This window comes from Erythrolamprus reginae, chromosome 1 (assembly GCF_031021105.1).
Source record: "Erythrolamprus reginae isolate rEryReg1 chromosome 1, rEryReg1.hap1, whole genome shotgun sequence".
NCBI classification, from domain to species: domain Eukaryota; kingdom Metazoa; phylum Chordata; class Lepidosauria; order Squamata; family Dipsadidae; genus Erythrolamprus; species Erythrolamprus reginae.
In genome coordinates this window covers 16408651-16427647 of record NC_091950.1, presented here as the reverse complement: position 1 = coordinate 16427647, position 18997 = coordinate 16408651, and the positions used below count along the sequence as shown (strand labels likewise).

Sequence of the window (18997 nt, the reverse complement as noted above, 5' to 3'; positions counted from 1 at the left end):
TTTCGGTTTCCTGTGAGCTGCCCTGAGAAGGAGAAGGGCAGCATACAAATCTAATAATAATAATAATAATAATAATAATAATAATAATAATAATAACAACAACAATAATAACAATAATAATAATAATATGTAAAGAAACAGATGAAACAATTGATAACATATTCAGCTGCTGCAAAAAGATCGCACAGACTACAAGCATAGACATGATGCTGTGGCACAGATGATCCACTGGAACCTGTGTCGGAACTACCATTTTCCAGTGGCAAAGAACTGGTGCGATCATAAGCCCGAAAAAGTGGTCGAAAATGAGCAAGCAAAACTACTGTGGGACCTCCGACTTCAGACTGACCGAATTCTGAAACATAACACACCAGACATTGTGATCGTGGAGAAAAAGAAAGCATGGATCATAGACATCGTAATCCCAGGAGACAGCAGAATTGAGGAGAAGCAGCTGGAGAAATTAGTGAAATACGAAGATCTAAAAATCGAGCTGCAACGACTCTGGCATAAGCCAGTGAAAATGGTCCCAGTGGTACTTGGCACGCTGGGCGCAGTACCAAAGGATCTCAGCAGACATTTGAAAACCATCGGAATTGACAAAATCTCCATCTGTCAATTGCAAAAGGCCGCTTTACTGGGATGGGCAAACATAATTCGCCGCTACATCACGCAGTCCTAGGTGCTTGGGAAGCGCCCAACTGGCGATGAAACACGAAATCCAGCATAGTGATCTCGTTTGCTGTGTTGTACTGACATAATAACAATAACAACAACAACAACAATAATAATAATACAGTAATAATAATAATAATAATAATAATAATAATAATAATAATAATAATCTGGCGTGTAATGAATATATGTATAAAATATATGTATGTACTGTATATAGAGATGTACTGTACATTAAAAATTGACGTATCCGTGGACCCTGAGGCTTAGATGGTTTCTTTTTAAATCCTAGGCTTTAAAGACGATGTAAATGTTTACAGCTTCCCATCTCTCACTGAATGCATTTCTGAGAGATAGGTAATTGCCATGTCTGGAAATTGCGTTTGCGTATGATGCAATTTTCAAGCAAAAAATTATCTCCAGAATGGAGTAGATGAACAATTCTGTTGCGGTCAGATGAAAATTAAATTCGGTGGTGATTTTGATAATGATTTTGTAGTTCAGTTTATCTGATGATGCGCTTATCCACCAGAATACGGTAACAGAAATTCAGTGTTTCTTAACTTTGACAGATGCCTGGGGAATTCTGGGAGTTGAAATCCATACATTTGAAAATTGACAAGGCTGAGAAACCTTGAATCAGATGTGGATCCCTCCCATTCAGACCAGTTCTATAGAATAGGTAGAAACCTGGCGGCCTGTGTTCTGTGAACGACCCTCGGAGCTGTTGTGGTTAGCTCTGGCCCAGCTCCTGCCCCAAGGACTGTGGATGTGGGGGAGACATCCACATGCTGCAGGCCTGTTTCGCCCCCGGTGGAATCTGATGATGAAGGCTCCTCTGACCAAGAAGACATGAGTGACAGGGAGGAGGAGAGTGTGGCAGACAGCTCAGAAGAAGATCAATTATCTAGCTCCTCCTTGGATTCAGAACAAGAGTTCATGATACAGCCACACATGTGGAGAGCGATGCATAGGCAACAAAAAACTGAGAGATTATTATCAAAGAAAATGAGGCCACCTGTGGTTGGGTGGGGCTGTGGTCATCAGTGAGGCTGCTATAAAGAGCAGCCTGTGGGTTTGGCCATTGTGGAGGTTTATCTGATCGTTGTGTTTCGTGACTGCTTTGCTGACTTTGACCTTTTGTATGCTGATTTTCCCCCGCTTGGAAACTAAACCAGAGCAAAGTGTGTTTCACTTTGTGAAAGAAGAAGGACTGTGAATTGCCTCACAGCTGCAAGCTAAGTATCACTGAACTGATAAGGGACTTGTACAAATTACCAGTTTGGTTGGAGACGAGTGCTCTTTGCTATACCAAAAGAGGGCTTAGTTTATGTAAATTTTCATTATAAAGAACATTGTTTTGAATTTTCAAACATGTGTGTCTGAAATTTGTACCTGTGAATTTTTGGGAGGATTCTACCAGAGAGCCTGACAGAACAGGAGCGAACCCACCAACTCAAAAGCCCTTATTTTATGATAAAATCAAACTCTTTATTGAGAAAAGCACACATAATAAAAAGCAGATTTTCAACGGCAAGGGAAAGGGAGTTTTTCCTCTCTTTGGAGCTAAACATAAACAATATCTGGGAAAGGCACCAAACTCGACCTTATCAGCATTCCTTAGATCAGTGTTTCCCAACCTTGGCCACTTGAAGATATTTGGACTTCAACTCCCAGAATTCCCCAGCCAGCAAATGCTGGCTGGGGAATTCTGGGAGTTGAAGTCCAGATATCTTCAAGTGGCCAAGGTTGGGAAACACTGCCTTAGATAACGCAGTCCATTTATCATTCAAGAATATAAATCAGCTCACTGAAATCCTGGGCAAAAATCATACAGCAAACAATGTCTTTTATTGAGGCGGAAACCGTGGTTTTCTAAGCCTTTTTCAAGCACCCCCCCAGTCTAATATGAACGATGTTGAAACCCCACACCCAATTACCCCAAATTTTATACATCTCATCTGTTTGGAACCCATATCGCATCTCAGACATTAACACTCTTGAAAATGTCCAAAGATATTTCACCAGAAGAGCCCTTCACTCCCCCACTCGAAACAGAATACCCTACGAGACTAGACTTTCAATCCTGGGCCTAGAAAGCCTAGAACTAAGACGCCTTAAACAAGATCTAAGTATTGCCCACAAGATCATATGCTGCAACGTCCTGCCTGTCAGCGACTACTTCAGCTTCAACCACAACAACACAAGAGCACACAACAGATTTCAACTTAGTATTAACCGCTCCAAACTTGACTGTAAAAAATATTACTTCAGTAACCGAGTTGTCGAAGCGTGGAACTCATTACCGGACTCCATAGTGTCATCCCCAAACCCCCAACACTTTACCCTTAGATTATCTACGGTTGACCTATCCAGATTCCTAAGAGGTCAGTAAGGGGCGAGTACAAATGCACTAGAGTGCCTTCCGTCCCCTGTCCTATTGCTCTCCTATATCTCCTATACCTTTCTTCTATTCCTATATCTCTTCTTCTATTCTTTCATTGATATCTTTTACCATGAGTATCTCCTCTATAACCTTCATCATGTATTTTACTATGTGTATATAGATATATACCCACTAAAACCCTCATTGTGTATTGGACAAAATAAATAAATAAAAATAAATAAATAAATCCTTTGCCTTTATATTCCCTGGAAGTGACATCATACCCCAAACAGGCTAAGGCTGTAAATAATACCTTTTAATATGCAACTACTGTCGCCTTCTCAGCAATCTTCTATCCACTGAGTTTTCACTCTAATGTCATCCTCATCCTCATTGTCAGGTGGCAGGCAGGGTACAAAACTAGTAAAAACAACGTGTATGATGAATGTAAGAGATTTGCACTTACCGTTTTCTTCAATATTTTGGCAGCATACTGGACTTGAGATCCTTTCTCTTCACAGCTATAAACCACAGAGGTGGCCCCCCTAAAAAAGACAAGGATCAGAAATATTGTTCCCAAAACAGACTAGAATCACACACATGTACGCGCACAAAACACATTAGGGCTGATTATAGTTATAAACTATGACTCCCCAAATAAAGGAAATTATAAATCCATCATAATTGTGCATGGAAGGGGAGGGTTGTAAAGTTTTCTATTTTTTCTCCACCTAAAGAAGATAAAATGTACAGTAGCACCTCGTGATACGAACCCCTCGTCATACGAACTTTTCGAGATACGAACCCGGGGTTCAGAAATTTTTTTGCCTCTTCTTATGAACTTTTTTCGCCTTATGAACCCGCCGCCGCTACCGGGATGCCCCACCTCCAGACTTCTGTTTCTTTCTTTCTTTCTTTTATTTATTTATTAGATTTGTATGCCGCCCCTCTCCGAAGACTCGGGGCGGCTAGCGAAGCGCCCGTTTTTGCGATCCTGGGATTCCCCTGAGGCTCCCCTCCATGGGAAACCCACCTCCCATGATCGCAAAAACGGGCGCTCAGCTGGGCACCGCCGTCCGGCTGTCACCTTCCGAAACAGCTGGTGGGAGACCTCCTTCTTGGCCAGCCTAAACATGGACTCTAGGAAGGACATCTTTGTGATGTCAAAACTCCGCCCCTGGAATTCCCTATTGGGATTCCCCACCTCCGTTTGAACCTCCCGATCGGCCGACAGCTCCACGGCTCTTCTGCAAAGGTGACAGCTGGTTGCCGATCAGTTTCCAGTCACAATTCAAAGTGTTGATTATGACCTATAAAGCCCTTCATGGCATCGGACCAGAATACCTTCGGGACCGCCTTCTGCCGCACGAATTCCAGCGACCGGTTAGGTCCCACAGAGTTGGCCTAATCTGGGTCCCATCGACAAAACAATGCCATCTGGTGGGACCCAGGGGAAGAGCCTTCTCTGTGGTGGCCCCGACCCTCTGGAATCAACTCCCCCCAGAGATTAGGACTGCCCCCACCCTCCTTGCCTTTCGCAAACTCCTAAAAACCCACCTCTGCTGTCAGGCATGGGGGAATTCATTCCCCTCGGCCGTCCCATTTTATGTATGGTTTGTTTGGGTTGTATGAGTGTTTTGAAATCAAGGGTTTTTAACTGTTTTGCTGTTTTAATCATTGGATTTGTATTTTGTATTCTTGCTGTGAGTCGCTCCAAGTCTTCGGAGAGGGGCAGCATACAAATCTAATTATTATTATTATTATTATTAATAATAATAATAATAATAATAATAATAATAATAATAATAATAATATTTATTTATTTATTGGATTTGTATGCGGCCCCTCTCCGCAGACTCGGGGTGGCTAACAAGAGCAATAAAATAGCATATAATAATAATCCAATGCTAAAGCAGTTAAAAAGCCTTATTATAAAACCAAACATACGTACAGACATACCATGCATAAAATTGTAAAGGCCTAGGGCAGTGATGGCGAACCTATGACACGCGTGTCAGCACTGACACGCGTAGCCACTTTCAGTGACACGCGGCTGAAGGAAGAAAAGCCACGCCGGCACCTCAGCTCTCCTCGCAGCCCTGGCATTTTATTTGCACGGGCACCAACTGGCTGAAGAGGCTCTCCGCGCCATCTTGCGCTTTGAGTTTGGCACCCTGCTCCCGCAGGGGGCGGAGAGCAGGGGGGCGGGGGAGAGCCAGGAAAGAGCAAGAGCCGGAAGGGCGGGGAAGGAGCAAGCAAAGCGCCGTCCAGTGGGAGGCGGGGCGGGGTAGGGGTGAATGGGAGAGGAGGAGGAGGAGAAAGGGGGAGGAGCCACGACAATGACACCTATAGATAAGATGGCGGTGCATGCCGTTGAGGTGGCGTCTCTTCCTCAGCCGGGGCGATGCGCCTATTTCGTGGAGAGGAAGAAGCGCTTTTGCAAGATGGTCCCGGCCATAGGCAGGCGCTTCTGTGGTGAGCACAGTGCTGAAGAGGTAGCAGTAGGGGGGAGAGCTAGGCAAACTCACTGGGCTGGACGGAACGAGCCGTTTTGTTTGTAAAATAAGGCTCCACTGGGTTTGGTTTCAAGGAGCTTCCAGTATATTTTTTTCCGACACAGGCAGAGGGAGGGAGGAAACGCACCCTGATCAGATCGCCAACATTTCATATATGAAGAATGCACACACGCCGAGAGAGAGAGAGAGAGAGAAACAAGCATGCACACAAGTGTGCACACACGCTTTGTGAAAAAATACACTGGTAAAAAAAAATAAAGGGAACACTCAAAAAATATATCCTAAATCTGAATGAATGACATATTCTCATTGAATACTTTGTTCTGTACAAAGTTGAATGTGCTGACAACATGTGAAATTGATTGTCAATCAGTGTGGCTTCCTAAGTGGACAGTTTGATTTCACAGAAGTTTAATTTACTTGGAGTTATATTGTGTTGTTTAAGTGTTCCCTTTATTTTTTTGAGCAGTATATTTGAGTTTCTGGTTCATCCCGTTTCACCTCGTATTTCCCATCCTAGTGTAATCCAGTGTCAGAAACTATCGTGATTATGAATGTCATTAGGTAGTCCTTGAATTGCAATTACACTTGAGCCCCAAATTTAGGTCGCTTTGAAACTTAGGTCGCAGTTGAAACCAACTAACAGATTAACAAAGAAGTCACTAAGCAGGTAAGTTAAATAATTATACATATTTGTTATTTAAACTATAAATATCACAAAATTATGTTTTTTTTCTCAAGGTGACACACCACCCGAGTTATGCTCGGTTTTTTGGCGAATTTTGACACACCAAGCTCAAAAGGTTGCCCATCACTGGCCTAGGGGGAAAGAGTATCTCAGTTCCCCCATGCCTGGCGGCAGAGGTGGGTTTTAAGCAGTTTACGAAAGGCAAGGAGGGTGGGGGCAATTCTAATCTCTGGGGGGAGTTGGTTCCAGAGGGCCGGGGCCGCCACAGAGAAGGCTCTTCCCCTGGGTCCCACCAAGCGACATTGTTTAGTTGACAGGACCTGGAGAAGACCCACTCTGTGGGACCTAACTGGTCACTGGGATTATAATAATGATGATGATGATGATTGTAAGTGTGAAAAGCAGGCATTGTTGCTTTTTTTCTGTGGGGTGTTGTAGTTGAAACAGTCACTAAGCGAACAGCAGTATGTCAAGGACTTTGTATATATTGCTCATTGACGGGAAATTGAATTCTTAGAATCCTATTCCTTTTTAATAAACCTTGCTAAGAGGACTCCGAGGTTTTGCCTGGTAAACCAAATTACTTTGGGTTTTATTCAGAGGCCGCGTCAGATTGGAGCATTTTAAAGCACTTTTTTGGAGATCAAACCCGCTACACAGCTTCGGGGCACAGAAAGCCATATTAATTGTGTACCTAAGTGGTGTTTGCTAGATCCAAGCATCCTGCAAGTACAGAAGGACATGAAACCCCCCTCCTCTTTTCCCCACTGAAGGGTTTTTATCCCCCCCCCCCCAGCTTCCTTTGGTAAAAGTCTTCTAATTAAAATTGAAACGCTCAAGAGCTTTAAACGGTTAGGCAGCTTTCAAGACCAAAGGAGCTACTACTACGACAGGGCTGTAACCTCTGTCAAATACAGCCGTTCCCAGAGAAATAAACCTGGTAAATTTATATCTACATAGACATGATGTATCCCAGATGGGATACCCAGGGTGACCTGATGGAAAAAACTCTCGGAGGCCCCAACCTAGCTTTTATATTTGTTTCCTTTAATGCCGGTCCCAGCAGGATATGGTACATGAAGCACTCATAAATCATTTCTGCTTTGTGTTAGTGGGGTGGGTTTTCTTTAAAAAAAAAAATCTGTACTCCATTTCAATAGAAAATGGAGCCATTGGATTCGTTTTAAAGATCTTCACATAGGTAGGTATCAATTGAGCCCCAAATTTCTTTTGCCAAGGGAGACAGGTTTTAAGTGGGTTTTGCCCCATTTAATGATTTTTCTTACCACAGTTATTAAAGGAGTTGTTAAGTTAGTACAGTACAGTGGTACCTCTACTTATGAACTTAACTAGTTCCGCGACCAGGTTCTTAAGTAGAAACATTTGTAAGAAGAAGCAATTTTTCCCATAAGAATCGATGTAAAAGCAAATAATGCATGAGATTGGGGGAACAACAGGGAGGGTGGAGGGAGACCCTGTTTCCTCCCAGGAGATTCCTAGAGAGGCCCCATGGAGGCTTCTACCCACCTTTTCCAGCCCTGTTTCCTCCCAGGAGATTCCTAGAGAGGCCCCGCAGATGCTTCTCCTCACCTTTTCCAGCCCTGTTTCCTCCCAGGAGATTCCTAGAGAGGCCCCACAGAGGTTTCTCCCCACCTTTTCTGGTACTGTTTCCTCCCAGGATATTCCTAGAGAGGCCCTACAGAGGCTTCTCCCCACCTTTTCTGGTCCTGTTTCCTCCCAGGAGATTCATAGAGAGCCCCACAGAGGCTTCTCCCCACCTTTTCCGGTCCTGTTTCCTCCCAGGAGATTCCTAGAGAGGTCCCACGGAGGCTTCTCCCCGCCATTTCTGGTCCTGTTTCCTCCCAGGAGATTCCTAGAGAGGCCCCATGGAGGCTTCTCCCCGCCTTTTCTGGTCCTGTTTCCTCCCAGGAGATTCCTAGAGAGGCCCCACAGAGGCTTCTCCCCACCTTTTCCGGTCCTGTTTCCTCCCAGGAGATTCCTAGAGAGACCCCCACGGAGGCTTCTCCCTGCCTTTTCCGGTTACAGTTTCGGAGGCTCAGATTTGTAAGCGGAAAATGGTTCTTGAGAAGAGGCAAAAAAATCTTGAACACCCAGTTCTTATCTAGAAAAGTTCGTAAGTAGAGGCGTTCTTGGGTAAAGGTACCACTGTACTTATCAATTATTTCCTGTTACGCCCCCACTAGGAAGAAATAAAAAATTTAAAGTTGCCAAGTTTGAAGACCTCTGCAATAGAGTAATAATAATCATAATATGAGAAGGACAATTTACAGCAATATCATATGGGCAAATAGACTTAAGAAAGTACTGTGGGAATTAGGTGTTCACCAGACTGATGACAGGAGGGGAAAAAACTGTCCCTATGGTTGATTGTTTTGGCAAAGTCCTGTAACGGCATTTATGTCCAGAATGTGAGGAGTCTGTAGATACCCTGTTTCCCCCAAAATAAGACATCCCCTGATAATAAGCCCAAACTTTCCTGTTAAAAACACTTCCCTCCTGAACCTTATTTAACCCTTTAACATATTTAAATGTTTCAATCATGTCCCCCCTTTTCCTTCTGTCCTCCAGACTATACAGATTGAGTTCATGAAGTCTTTCCTGATACGTTTTATGCTTAAGACCTTCCACCATTCTTGTAGCCCGTCTTTGGACCCGTTCAGTTTTGTCAATATCTTTTTGTAGGTGAGGTCTCCAGAACAGAAATTAAATCCCCCCCCCCTGTACATACATGCCTGTATGTACCTTCACAGCCCTCTTGGGTTGGTCCTTTATTACAGTCCCAGTTTTTCATGTGACCCCTTGGAAAAATTTGTGTGCATGGCAATAAGGCCAAGGGCTTATTTCAGGGTTCAAACTTTTTTAAGACAGGGTCTTATTTTCAGGGAAACACTGTATTTACTCAGCCCACCTTTTGACCTATGCAACATATATTTTCTCAATGGAAGGTAGGTTGGTTGCAATTGTTTTTTCGTCAGTCTTACCTATTCTTTGAAGTCTGTACCTGTCCTCTTTGGTTGCTGGACCAAACCAGACAGTTATAGAACTACAAAAAATATAAGCCTAAGTGCTATTGCTATTGCTATTACTACAGTTGTTGAAATTACAACCCATCTCTTCTGCTTCAGAAATAAGATCAGGTAAATTAGAATTCCAAATTTCAGAAGCACTCCTTTCCCCACACCAGTGAAGGCCTGCAAAAATTTTTACTACCACACTGTGGGCGTGGGTTATTGTGTGGGTGTGACCAGGTGGGAGTGGCTTGAGATCATGTGACCGGGGTGGCTTAAAGCAGTGTTTCCCAACCTTGGGCACTTGAAGATATTTGGACTTCAACTCCCAGAATTCCCCAGCCAGCAAATACTGGCTGGGGAATTCTGGGAGTTGAAGTATAAATATCTTCAAGTGCCCAAGGTTGGGAAACACTGGCTTAAAGGACATATGACTGGGTGGGAATGGCTTACTGACCAAGATAAGTTTTCAAATAGGTGCTTGGACTCTTTTTCAGTTGATTAAGTCCCATTCTTTGAATAGCCACAAAAAAGGACAAATGATTGACAGCATTATTTCTTGAGGAGCACAGGAACATTTTAAGGTTTTGTACTGAACCAACAGGGGTCAGTATGATAACAGATTAGGCAAGTAGCTCCATTTTCTTTAATTGCTATAAAAGTTGAGTTCTAAATAATGATTAAAATGATTAAAGCGTTTATGGGTAAAAACATACTATTTAATTATTTTCTATTTTAAAAGTAATTAAGGATCATACGAAGGTACTACTCTGTTTCCCCGATAGTAAGACACCCCCAATTGTAAGACGTATCGGGGGTTTCAGGGGGGTCGGCTAATATAAGCCGTACCCCGAAAGTAAGACATATGTCTTACTTTCGGGGAAACACGGGGGTATTGCTGCCTCCCTCTCATCTAGCTGTGCGCCGCCTCCTGCCCACGTCCGCACCGTCCCTCTCTCCATACGTCGCCGCATCTGCCACCTCCCTCTGATCTTAATGAGTGCCGCCTCCTGCCCACTTCCGCGCCGCCCCCCCTCCATACGTCACCGCGTCTGCCGCCTCCGTCTGATCCAAATGAGCGCCGCCTCCTGCCCACGCCATACTGTTCAGGTTGTTAATAAATGTTAATTTTATGGTTAAAACAAAAAAATCGACAATTTTTTTCCAATATAAGACATACCCCGAAAGTAAGACATAGTGGGGCTTTTGGGGATAAAAAGAAAGTAAGACACTGTCTTACTTTCGGGGAAACACGGTAGAGAAGGAAGGACAATAAAACAACTATTAAGTATTCAATAAATAGTGCATAAACCTACTACCCCCACTGTGTTTCCCCCTTGGGGGCAGCAGCACCCCATCACTGCCCCACACCCGACACCATGCAAGATATCAGTTGCATGAATATACCTATATGTGTATTTTTACTCTGAAAGAATCCCTCAATTCAAAGGTCGCTCTTGACAATTTAGCCGAGATAAACTTGAGTTTTCTTGGCAACAGGTAAAAGGTGTTTGGCTCTTCGCACATGTACGGGGGATGTTTGCTCAACGTGAATCTTGCTGCTTTATTCTACTGTTTCCCCAAGCAACTGATCAGATCTGACTCAGCTCTGGTTTTTGAGATTAGCTAGGATTGGCTAGCTGGGTGCTTTCACTGACCAGGACTGAAAACAGGGTGTAAATCAAATTTGTAAAGGAACCCCAAATCTTCATTATGGATTTATATAGCTGCTTATCTCACTGACGTGCCTATGGGCAGCGCACACATTTAAAATAACGCAAACTAAAAAGAATCAAAACAATGAGGACAAAGCCATTAAAACAATTAAAAACTATAAATGCTAAACCAAGAAACAAAGAGAGCGTATCCAGTCATAATCTCACCATCCCTCTCACGGGGTCCATACAGGGGGTCCTTGTCTTGGGACAAGGCTTAGCAACCCAACAGGGTTACCACTGAGTTTCCTGGGAGTTCTTATCATCCCAGCAACCTCCCGAACTGAACCCGGGGTTCAGAAAAATTTTGCCTCTTCTTACGAACTTTTTTCGAGTTACGAACCGGCGTTCGGGAGGCTTCTGGGAAGCCCCGCCGCCCGGCTGTCACCTTTTAAAACAGCCGCGCGGCTTCCCAGCAGTCTCCGAACGCTGGTTCGTAACTCGAAAAAAGTTCGTAAGAAGAGGCAAAATTTTTCTGAACCCCGGGTTCGTATCACGAGTTGTTCATAAGACGAGGGGTTCGTATCTTGTACTGTGGATTTACCAACCACGTCTGCTGGAAGTTTGTTCCAAGGATCTACTACTCTTTCAGTAAAATAATATTTTCTCATGTTCCTTTTGATCTTTCCCCCAACTAACTTCAGATTGTGTCCCCTTGTTCTTGTGTTCACTTTTCTATTAAAAACACTTCCCTCCTGAACCTTATTTAACCCTTTGACATATTTAAATGTTTCGATCATGTCCCCCCTTTTCCTTCTGTCCTCCAGACTATACAGATTGAGTTCATGAAGTCTTTCCTGATACATTTTATGCTTAAGACCTTCCACCATTCTTGCAGCCCGTCTTTGGACCCGTTCAATTTTGTCAATATCTTTTTGTAGGCGAGGTCTCCAGAACTGAACACAGTACTCCAAATGGGGTCTCACCAGCGCTCTCTATCCGTTTCTGCATACTGCCCATTGTTTTGTTAATATAACATATGTTTGTGTGGGGGGAGAATCCATTTATGGAAACCATGTCCTAGATTTTATTTTATTTTATTTTCCTTTTGACGTAAGACGGCTAGAAATCTGCAAAATCCAGAAAGCTCCGCCGAGGATAAAGATCGTGGATATCTTTCATTGGATTAAATAGATGAAGCCGTGGGGAGGGTGATAAATGAGAAAAATACACCGATTTTCATGGCTTAGGAAGAGGCAGGAGTGAGGCTGAGAGAAAGTTGGACCAAAACAGAAAGACGGATGCCATAAGAACATAAGAACCTAAGAGGAGCCATGCTGAATCAGGCCAAACCCCATCAAAAGGGATTTTCTGGTACACGCAAGGCACAGGTTAAATGCAATCCAATTTCTCACCCAGTAACTGGGAAATTGAGTCCAAATTCCAAAGTCCAGAAAGTCCAAGCACAGTCTTGAACAACAAAACCAGCTGTCTCCCGAAGCCGAACGCGGAAGTCCAGGTTTGGCGTTCGGCTTCGGGAGACAGCTGGGAAGCCGCGCGGCTGTTTTAAAAGGTGACAGCCCCGCTGGTGGGCTTCCCAGCACCCCCCGAACCCCGAACTTTTGCCGAACTTTCGGGTTCGGGGTTCGGGGGGTGCTGGGAAGCCCCCCAGCGCGGCTGTCACCTTTTAAAACAGCCGCGCGGCTTCCCAGCAGTCGCCAAACGCCGTTTTTTTGCGGGGGGGGGGTTTTGGTTGCACGGATTAATTGACTTTACATTGTTTCCTATGGGAAACAATGTTTCGTCTTACGAACCTTTCGTCTTACGAACCTCCTCCTTGCACCAATTAAGTTCGTATCATGAGGTATTACTTAACTGAATTTAAACATGCTTGGGATAAACATAGATCCATTGTAAGATAAAATACAGGAAATAGTATAAGGGCAGACTAGATGGACCATGAGGTCTTTTTCTGCCGCCAGTCTTCTATGTTTCTATGTTTCTATGTGGGGTTGCAATAAATTTCATGACGGAGGGATTTATCTAATTCTGCATTCCCCTCTGATCCAGATAGGGCTGCTTTTAATGAAGTTTGGAGGATGCAAAGGTAAAAAAGAACAACTATTCTTAGCAGGCGAAACCAGAACATATGTTGCGTGGATGCTGCTGTTCCATAATGCTGCTATTTTGGTCTTCCTGTGGGGGTTTCTTTTAAGGTGCTGCCAAAAAAATCTGTTCTTAGATTAAAGTGGCTAATTTTCTCCCAATCCTCTGGTCTGGTTTCGGTGCTTTTTTAACGCTGGAAACCAAAAAGAATAAATCAAGTTCCTCAGAGTGGAAGATGAAGTGAAAAACAAAACAAAACAGGGGTTAGAATTCTTCTATGTTTCTATGACTGGGAGAGTGATGACGAACCTTTTGTGCACGAGCGAGATTTTGCCGATTTTCGGCAATATTTTTGCTTCCGGTCATGTGCAGAAGCAAAAAACAGCAAAAATTGCCAAAATCTCACTCACGTGCACATACTCATGCACGATTTCGCTTGCTGCGCATGCGTGTGTCGGGAACACGCAACGGCATTCGCATCCCGAAAATCGCTACTGGACCGTAGACCATTTCGCAAGTGGTCCATCACTGGACCACAGGTATTAGGAGCAGGGGGGCGAACAAAGTTGATTCACCAAAGGAATGCTAGGAAACTCCTTGACCGACTGGAGGAGATGTTGGGAATGGCGCCAAGAAAGCAAATGGGACGGACTCCAAAATATCCCTAATATCCATTCTTCACTATCAGCAGCTATTCTATATCAGTGGTGGGATTTAGCCAGTTTGGAGCAGTTCGGACAAACTGGTAGTTGCAACCTGTGGGTGGTCCACTGGTCAGCTACGTGCCATGCACAATTCCTATATCGCTGTTTTTTACATGGCCTTAATAATAATAATAATAATAATAATAATAATAATAATAATAATAATAATAATAATAATAATTATTATTATTATTATTATTATTATTATTATTATTATTATTATTATTTATTAGATTTGTATGCCGCCCCTCTCCGAGGACTCGGAGCGGATCACAACAATAAAACACCATATACAAATCCAATGTTAAAAACAGTTTTAAAAGACCCCTATTAAAAACAGTCATACAACCCAAACATAAAGTCAAGGCAGCTAAGGATATATCAATTCCTCCATGCCTGGCGACATAGATGAGTTTTCAAAAGTTTGCGAAAAGCAAGGAGGGTGGGGGCAGTCCTAATCCCCGGGGGGAGCTGATTCCAGAGAGCCGGGGCCGCCACAGAGAAGGCTCTTCCCCTGGGTCCCGCCAGACGGCATTGTTTAGTCGACGGGACCCGGAGAAGGCCAACTCTGTGGGACCTAACCGGTCGCTGGGATTCGTGCGGCAGCAGGCGGTCCCAGAGATATTCTGGTCCGATGCCATGTAGGGCTTTATAGGTCATAACCAACACTTTGAATTGTGACCGGAAACTGATCGGCAGCCAGTGCAGGCTGCGGAGTGATGACAAAACTTGGGCATATCTGGGAATACCCATGATAGCTCTCTTCATGCATGGACGGCCTGCACGAGTGAATTGCTGAGTTGTTTGACATCACACACGAGCAAATTACCACGTTTTGTGTTGCTGCATGTGTGCGCACACACACTCACATTTCCAGTACTCGGCAAACTGATTGTTCCAGTATGTGCAGCCCACCCCTGGATTAGAAGCATTTGAAATGTGGGTTTGGTTGAACATCTACTTGCAAGTAAGCTGAATATAGCCGATGTAAAGTTCCTGTATATAGAAGACTGAATATATTTTTCACTGAAGAGTAAACTACTGTTTTATACAACATTTATCTGGTTCATTAAATTGCCACAATAGATTCCAGTATCTTATCTAGTCCTTCTGTGTTACACTGCATATACATAAATGGACAGGTTATGAGCATGCATGGGGGGTAAGGAATGAGTGTGGACACATGGGTGCTAGCAATTTTTCCCATAGGAATCAATGTAAAAGCAAATAATGTGTGCGATTGGGGAAACACAAGGAGGCTGGAGGCCCTGTTTCCTCTCAGAAGATTCCTAGAGAGGCCCCACGGAGGCTTCTCCCCACCTTTTCCGGCCCTGTTTCCTCCCAGGAGATTCCTAGAGAGGCCCCACGGAGGCTTCTCCCTACATTTTCTAGCCATTTCCTTCCAGGAGATTCCTAGAGAGGCCCCATGGAGGCTTCTCCCTGCCTTTTCTAGCCATTTCCTTCCAGGAGATTCCTAGAGAGACCCCACGGAGGCTTCTCCCCACCTTTTCTAGCCGTTTCCTCCCAGGAGATTCCTAGAGAGGCCCCATGGAGGCTTCTCCCTGCCTTTTCTAGCCATTTCCTTCCAGGAGATTCCTAGAGAGGCCCCATGGAGGCTTCTCCCTGCCTTTTCTAGCCATTTCCTTCCAGGAGATTCCTAGAGAGACCCCACGGAGGCTTCTCCCCACCTTTTCTAGCCGTTTCCTCCCAGGAGATTCCTAGAGAGGCCCCATGGAGGCTTCTCCCTGCCTTTTCTAGCCATTTCCTTCCAGGAGATTCCTAGAGAGGCCCCACGGAGGCTTCCCCCTGCCTTTTACAGTTTCGGAGGCTTGGGTTTATAAGTGGAAAATGGTTCTTGAGAAGAGGCAAAAAAATCTTGAACACCCAGTTCTTATCTAGAAAAGTTTGTAAGTAGAGGCTTTCTTATGTAGAGGTACCAGTGTATATCACAAAGAGCACTTAGCCTGCAGACCGATAGAGCTTCAGGGCTTTTTCCACATTGAATGGCCCTGGGAAATCAGCACCTTTTTTCCCACAGTGTCTTATACCATTGGCCTGTCACACTCACTTGCGTTTCTTCATTGAAGACCAGGCCCAGCTGCGGGAGCAAGTGGGCCAGCTCAAAACAGCCAAACAGCTCCAAATACAGTCATACCTCGTCTTACAAACTTAATTGGTTCAGGGACGAGGTTTGTAAGGTGAAAAGTTTGTAAGACAATGTTTCCCGTAGGAATCAATGGAAAAGCGATTAATGATTGCAAGCCCAAAACTCACTCCCTTTTGCCAGCCAAGGTGCCTGTTTTTGCACTGCTGGGATTCCCCTGAGGCTCCCCTTAGGCTCCCCTTGCTGGGAAACCCCACCTCTGAACTTCCGTGTTTTTGTGATGCTGCAGGGGAATCCCAGTAGGGGAATCCCAACAGTGCAAAAACGGGTGCTTTGCTGGCAACGGAAGTCCGGAGGTGGGGTTTCACAGTGAGGGGACCCTCAGCGAAATTGCAGCATCGCAAAAACATGGAAGTCCTCGAAACCCCACCTCCGGACTTCCGTGTTTTTGTGATGCTGCGATTTCGCTGAGGCTCCCCTCGCTGGGATTCCCCTGCAGCATCGCAAAAACACGGAAGTCTGGAGGTGGTGTTTCCCATGGAGGGGACCCTCAGGGGTATCCCAGCAGAGCAAAAACAGGCGCTTCACTGGCAACAGAAGTCCAGAGGCGGAGCAATTCCAGTGGCAGCGGCTTGGGTTTGTAAGGTGAAAATAGTTTGGAAGAAGAGGCAAAAAAATCTTAAACCCCGGGTTTGTATCTCGAAAAGTTTGTATGACGAGGGTTTTATTAGACAAGGTATCACTGTATTATATTTTCATGGATGGGCAGCCTTGTCAACTGTCCCATTGGCATGTACAGCAAAAAAGAATTCTATTTTAGCAATAGTGTAACTTTACTAATCGATCCTTACATGGCACAGAAGAAGGTGGTCAAGCTAGTTATGAGGCTTTCGCGTGCAAAACAGAATAATAATAATAATAATAATAATAATAATAATAATAATAATAATAATTCACTTCCCCTTTCCCCCATTTGGGCCATCCTTTATCCATTGTCCAGTAACCCAGCAATTTAAAAAAAATTTTTTTTTTTAAAACAGGCTGCATCTTTGGAAGGTCCCCATTGCACTCTCGGGATTTTCTCAGGATCACATGCATGAAGAAGTAAAGATTTGATTATTTCAAATATCAAGTCACAGACAGAAGCTGAAGTGGGTGTTTTACAGCCCCTGGGCTACATTTGCCTCTTTGGCTGTTCCTGTCCAGTCCACCTGAATTGCTTTTGTTTTGAAAGCAACTTCCAGAAGTCCGGAAGGAGTTGGGCAGTTTATAAATCTATTAAATTAAATTAAATTAAATTCTTTTTAATTTAAAAGGACCAACACAGACTTCAGAGGATGACCAGAACTTCAGAAAAAACAATTGCTGCCAACCTGCCTTCCATGGAGGGCCTGTATACTGCACGAGTCAAAAAGAGGGTGGGGAAAATATTTACTGACCCCTCGCATACTGGACACAAACTGTTTCAACTCCTCCCCTCAAAACGTTGCTGCAGAGCACTGCACACCAAGACAACTAGACACAAGAACAGTTTTTTCCCGAACGCCATCACTCTGCTAAACAAATAATTCCCTCAACACTGTCAGACTTTCTACTAAATCTGCATTACTATTACTACTAGTTTTTTCCTCATCATTCCTATCCCTCTTTTCCTCCGACTTAGGACTGTATGACTGTAAGTTGTTGCTTATATCCTAAGATTTTTATTAATATTGATTGTTTCTTCATTGCTTATTTGACCCCTATGACAATCATTAAGTGTTGTACCACATGATTCTTGACAAATATATCTTTTTCTTTTATGTACACTGACAGCATTTGCACCAAGACAGCTGGCAAGCTGTTCCACTGATCAACAGTTCTGTCAGGTATTTTCTCCTTAGTTCTAAGTTGCTTCTCTCCTTGATTAGTTTCCACCCATTGCTTCTTGTTCTACCCTCTGGTGCAGAGGTCTTCAAACTTGGCAACTTTAAGACTTGTGGACTTCAAGTCCCAGAATTCTCCAGCCAGCAATGACCAAGTTCTTAAGTAGAAAAGTTTGTAAGAAGAAGCAATTTTCCCCATAGGAATCAATGTAAAAGCTAATAATGTGTGTGATTGAGGAAACCACAGGGAAGGTGGAAGCCCTGTTTTCCCCCAGGAGATTCCTAGAGAGGCCCCACGGAGGTTTCTCCCCCCCCTCTTTGTGGCCCTGTTCCCAGGAGATTCCTAGAGAGGCCCCATGGAGGCTTCTCCCTGCCTTTTCTGGCCCTGTTTCCTCCCAGGAGATTGCTAGAGAAGCCCCACAGAGGCTTCTCCCCCCCCCTTTTCGGCCCTGTTTCCTCCCAGGAGATTCCTAGAGAGGCCCCACGGAGGCTTCTCCCTGCCTTTTCCGGTTACAGTTTCGGAGGCTCGGGTTTGTAAGTGGAAAATGGTTCTTGAGAAGAGGCAAAAAAATCTTGTACACCCGGTTCTGATCTAGAAAAGTCCGTAAGTAGAGACGTTCTTAAGTAGAGGTACCATTGCACCAGATCAAAAATAAACAAAGAAGCACAAACTCAGGCAGCTGCACCTATTTCAACAATATTTAAAATTCCCTTTCTTTTGCACGGGGGCTGCTTTGGCACAACTCCACCTGCCATTGCTAGCAGTACAGTGTAGGTACCTCTTGACTCACGAACATTCAGTGACCGTTCAAAAGTTAGAATGGCAATGAAAAAAAAAAGAATGACTTTTTAACACTTATGACCGTGACAGCATCATGTGATCAAAATTCCAAAGCTTGGCAATTGGTTCATATTTATGACGGTTGCAGTGTCCTGGGATCATGTGATCAACCTTTGTAACCTTCTAACAAGCAAAGTCAATGGGGGGGAGCCGGATCCACTTAACCACCCCGTGACCAACTGAACTGCAGTGATCCATTTAAAAACAGTACATGTAAAATGAGCAAACTCACTTAACTGTCTCGCTTAACGACAGAAACCTGGGACTCAATTATGATCACAAGTCAAGGACTTCCTGTATACCTTGCCAGGAAATATAATTTAGAGTCGAATTCTGCAGATGGGAGCCAGAGAGAGAAGGGAGAGATCCTAAGCCTTATGTTTTCTTCAGCAGAAAAAAAATATATCACAATTTTAAAAGATCATTTA

At 44.1% G+C, this 18997-nt stretch overlaps 1 protein-coding gene across 1 annotated transcript in view; it reads right to left on the bottom strand.

Moving 5' to 3' along the window:
• Positions 1-18997, bottom strand: part of LOC139156546 (calcium/calmodulin-dependent protein kinase type IV-like) — a 76442-nt gene that overhangs the window by 57098 nt on the left and 347 nt on the right. The window contains exon 2 of the mRNA XM_070732319.1: positions 3528-3606. Within this exon, the coding sequence (XP_070588420.1) occupies positions 3528-3606 (79 nt within the window). The remainder of the gene's footprint in view (positions 1-3527; positions 3607-18997) is intronic.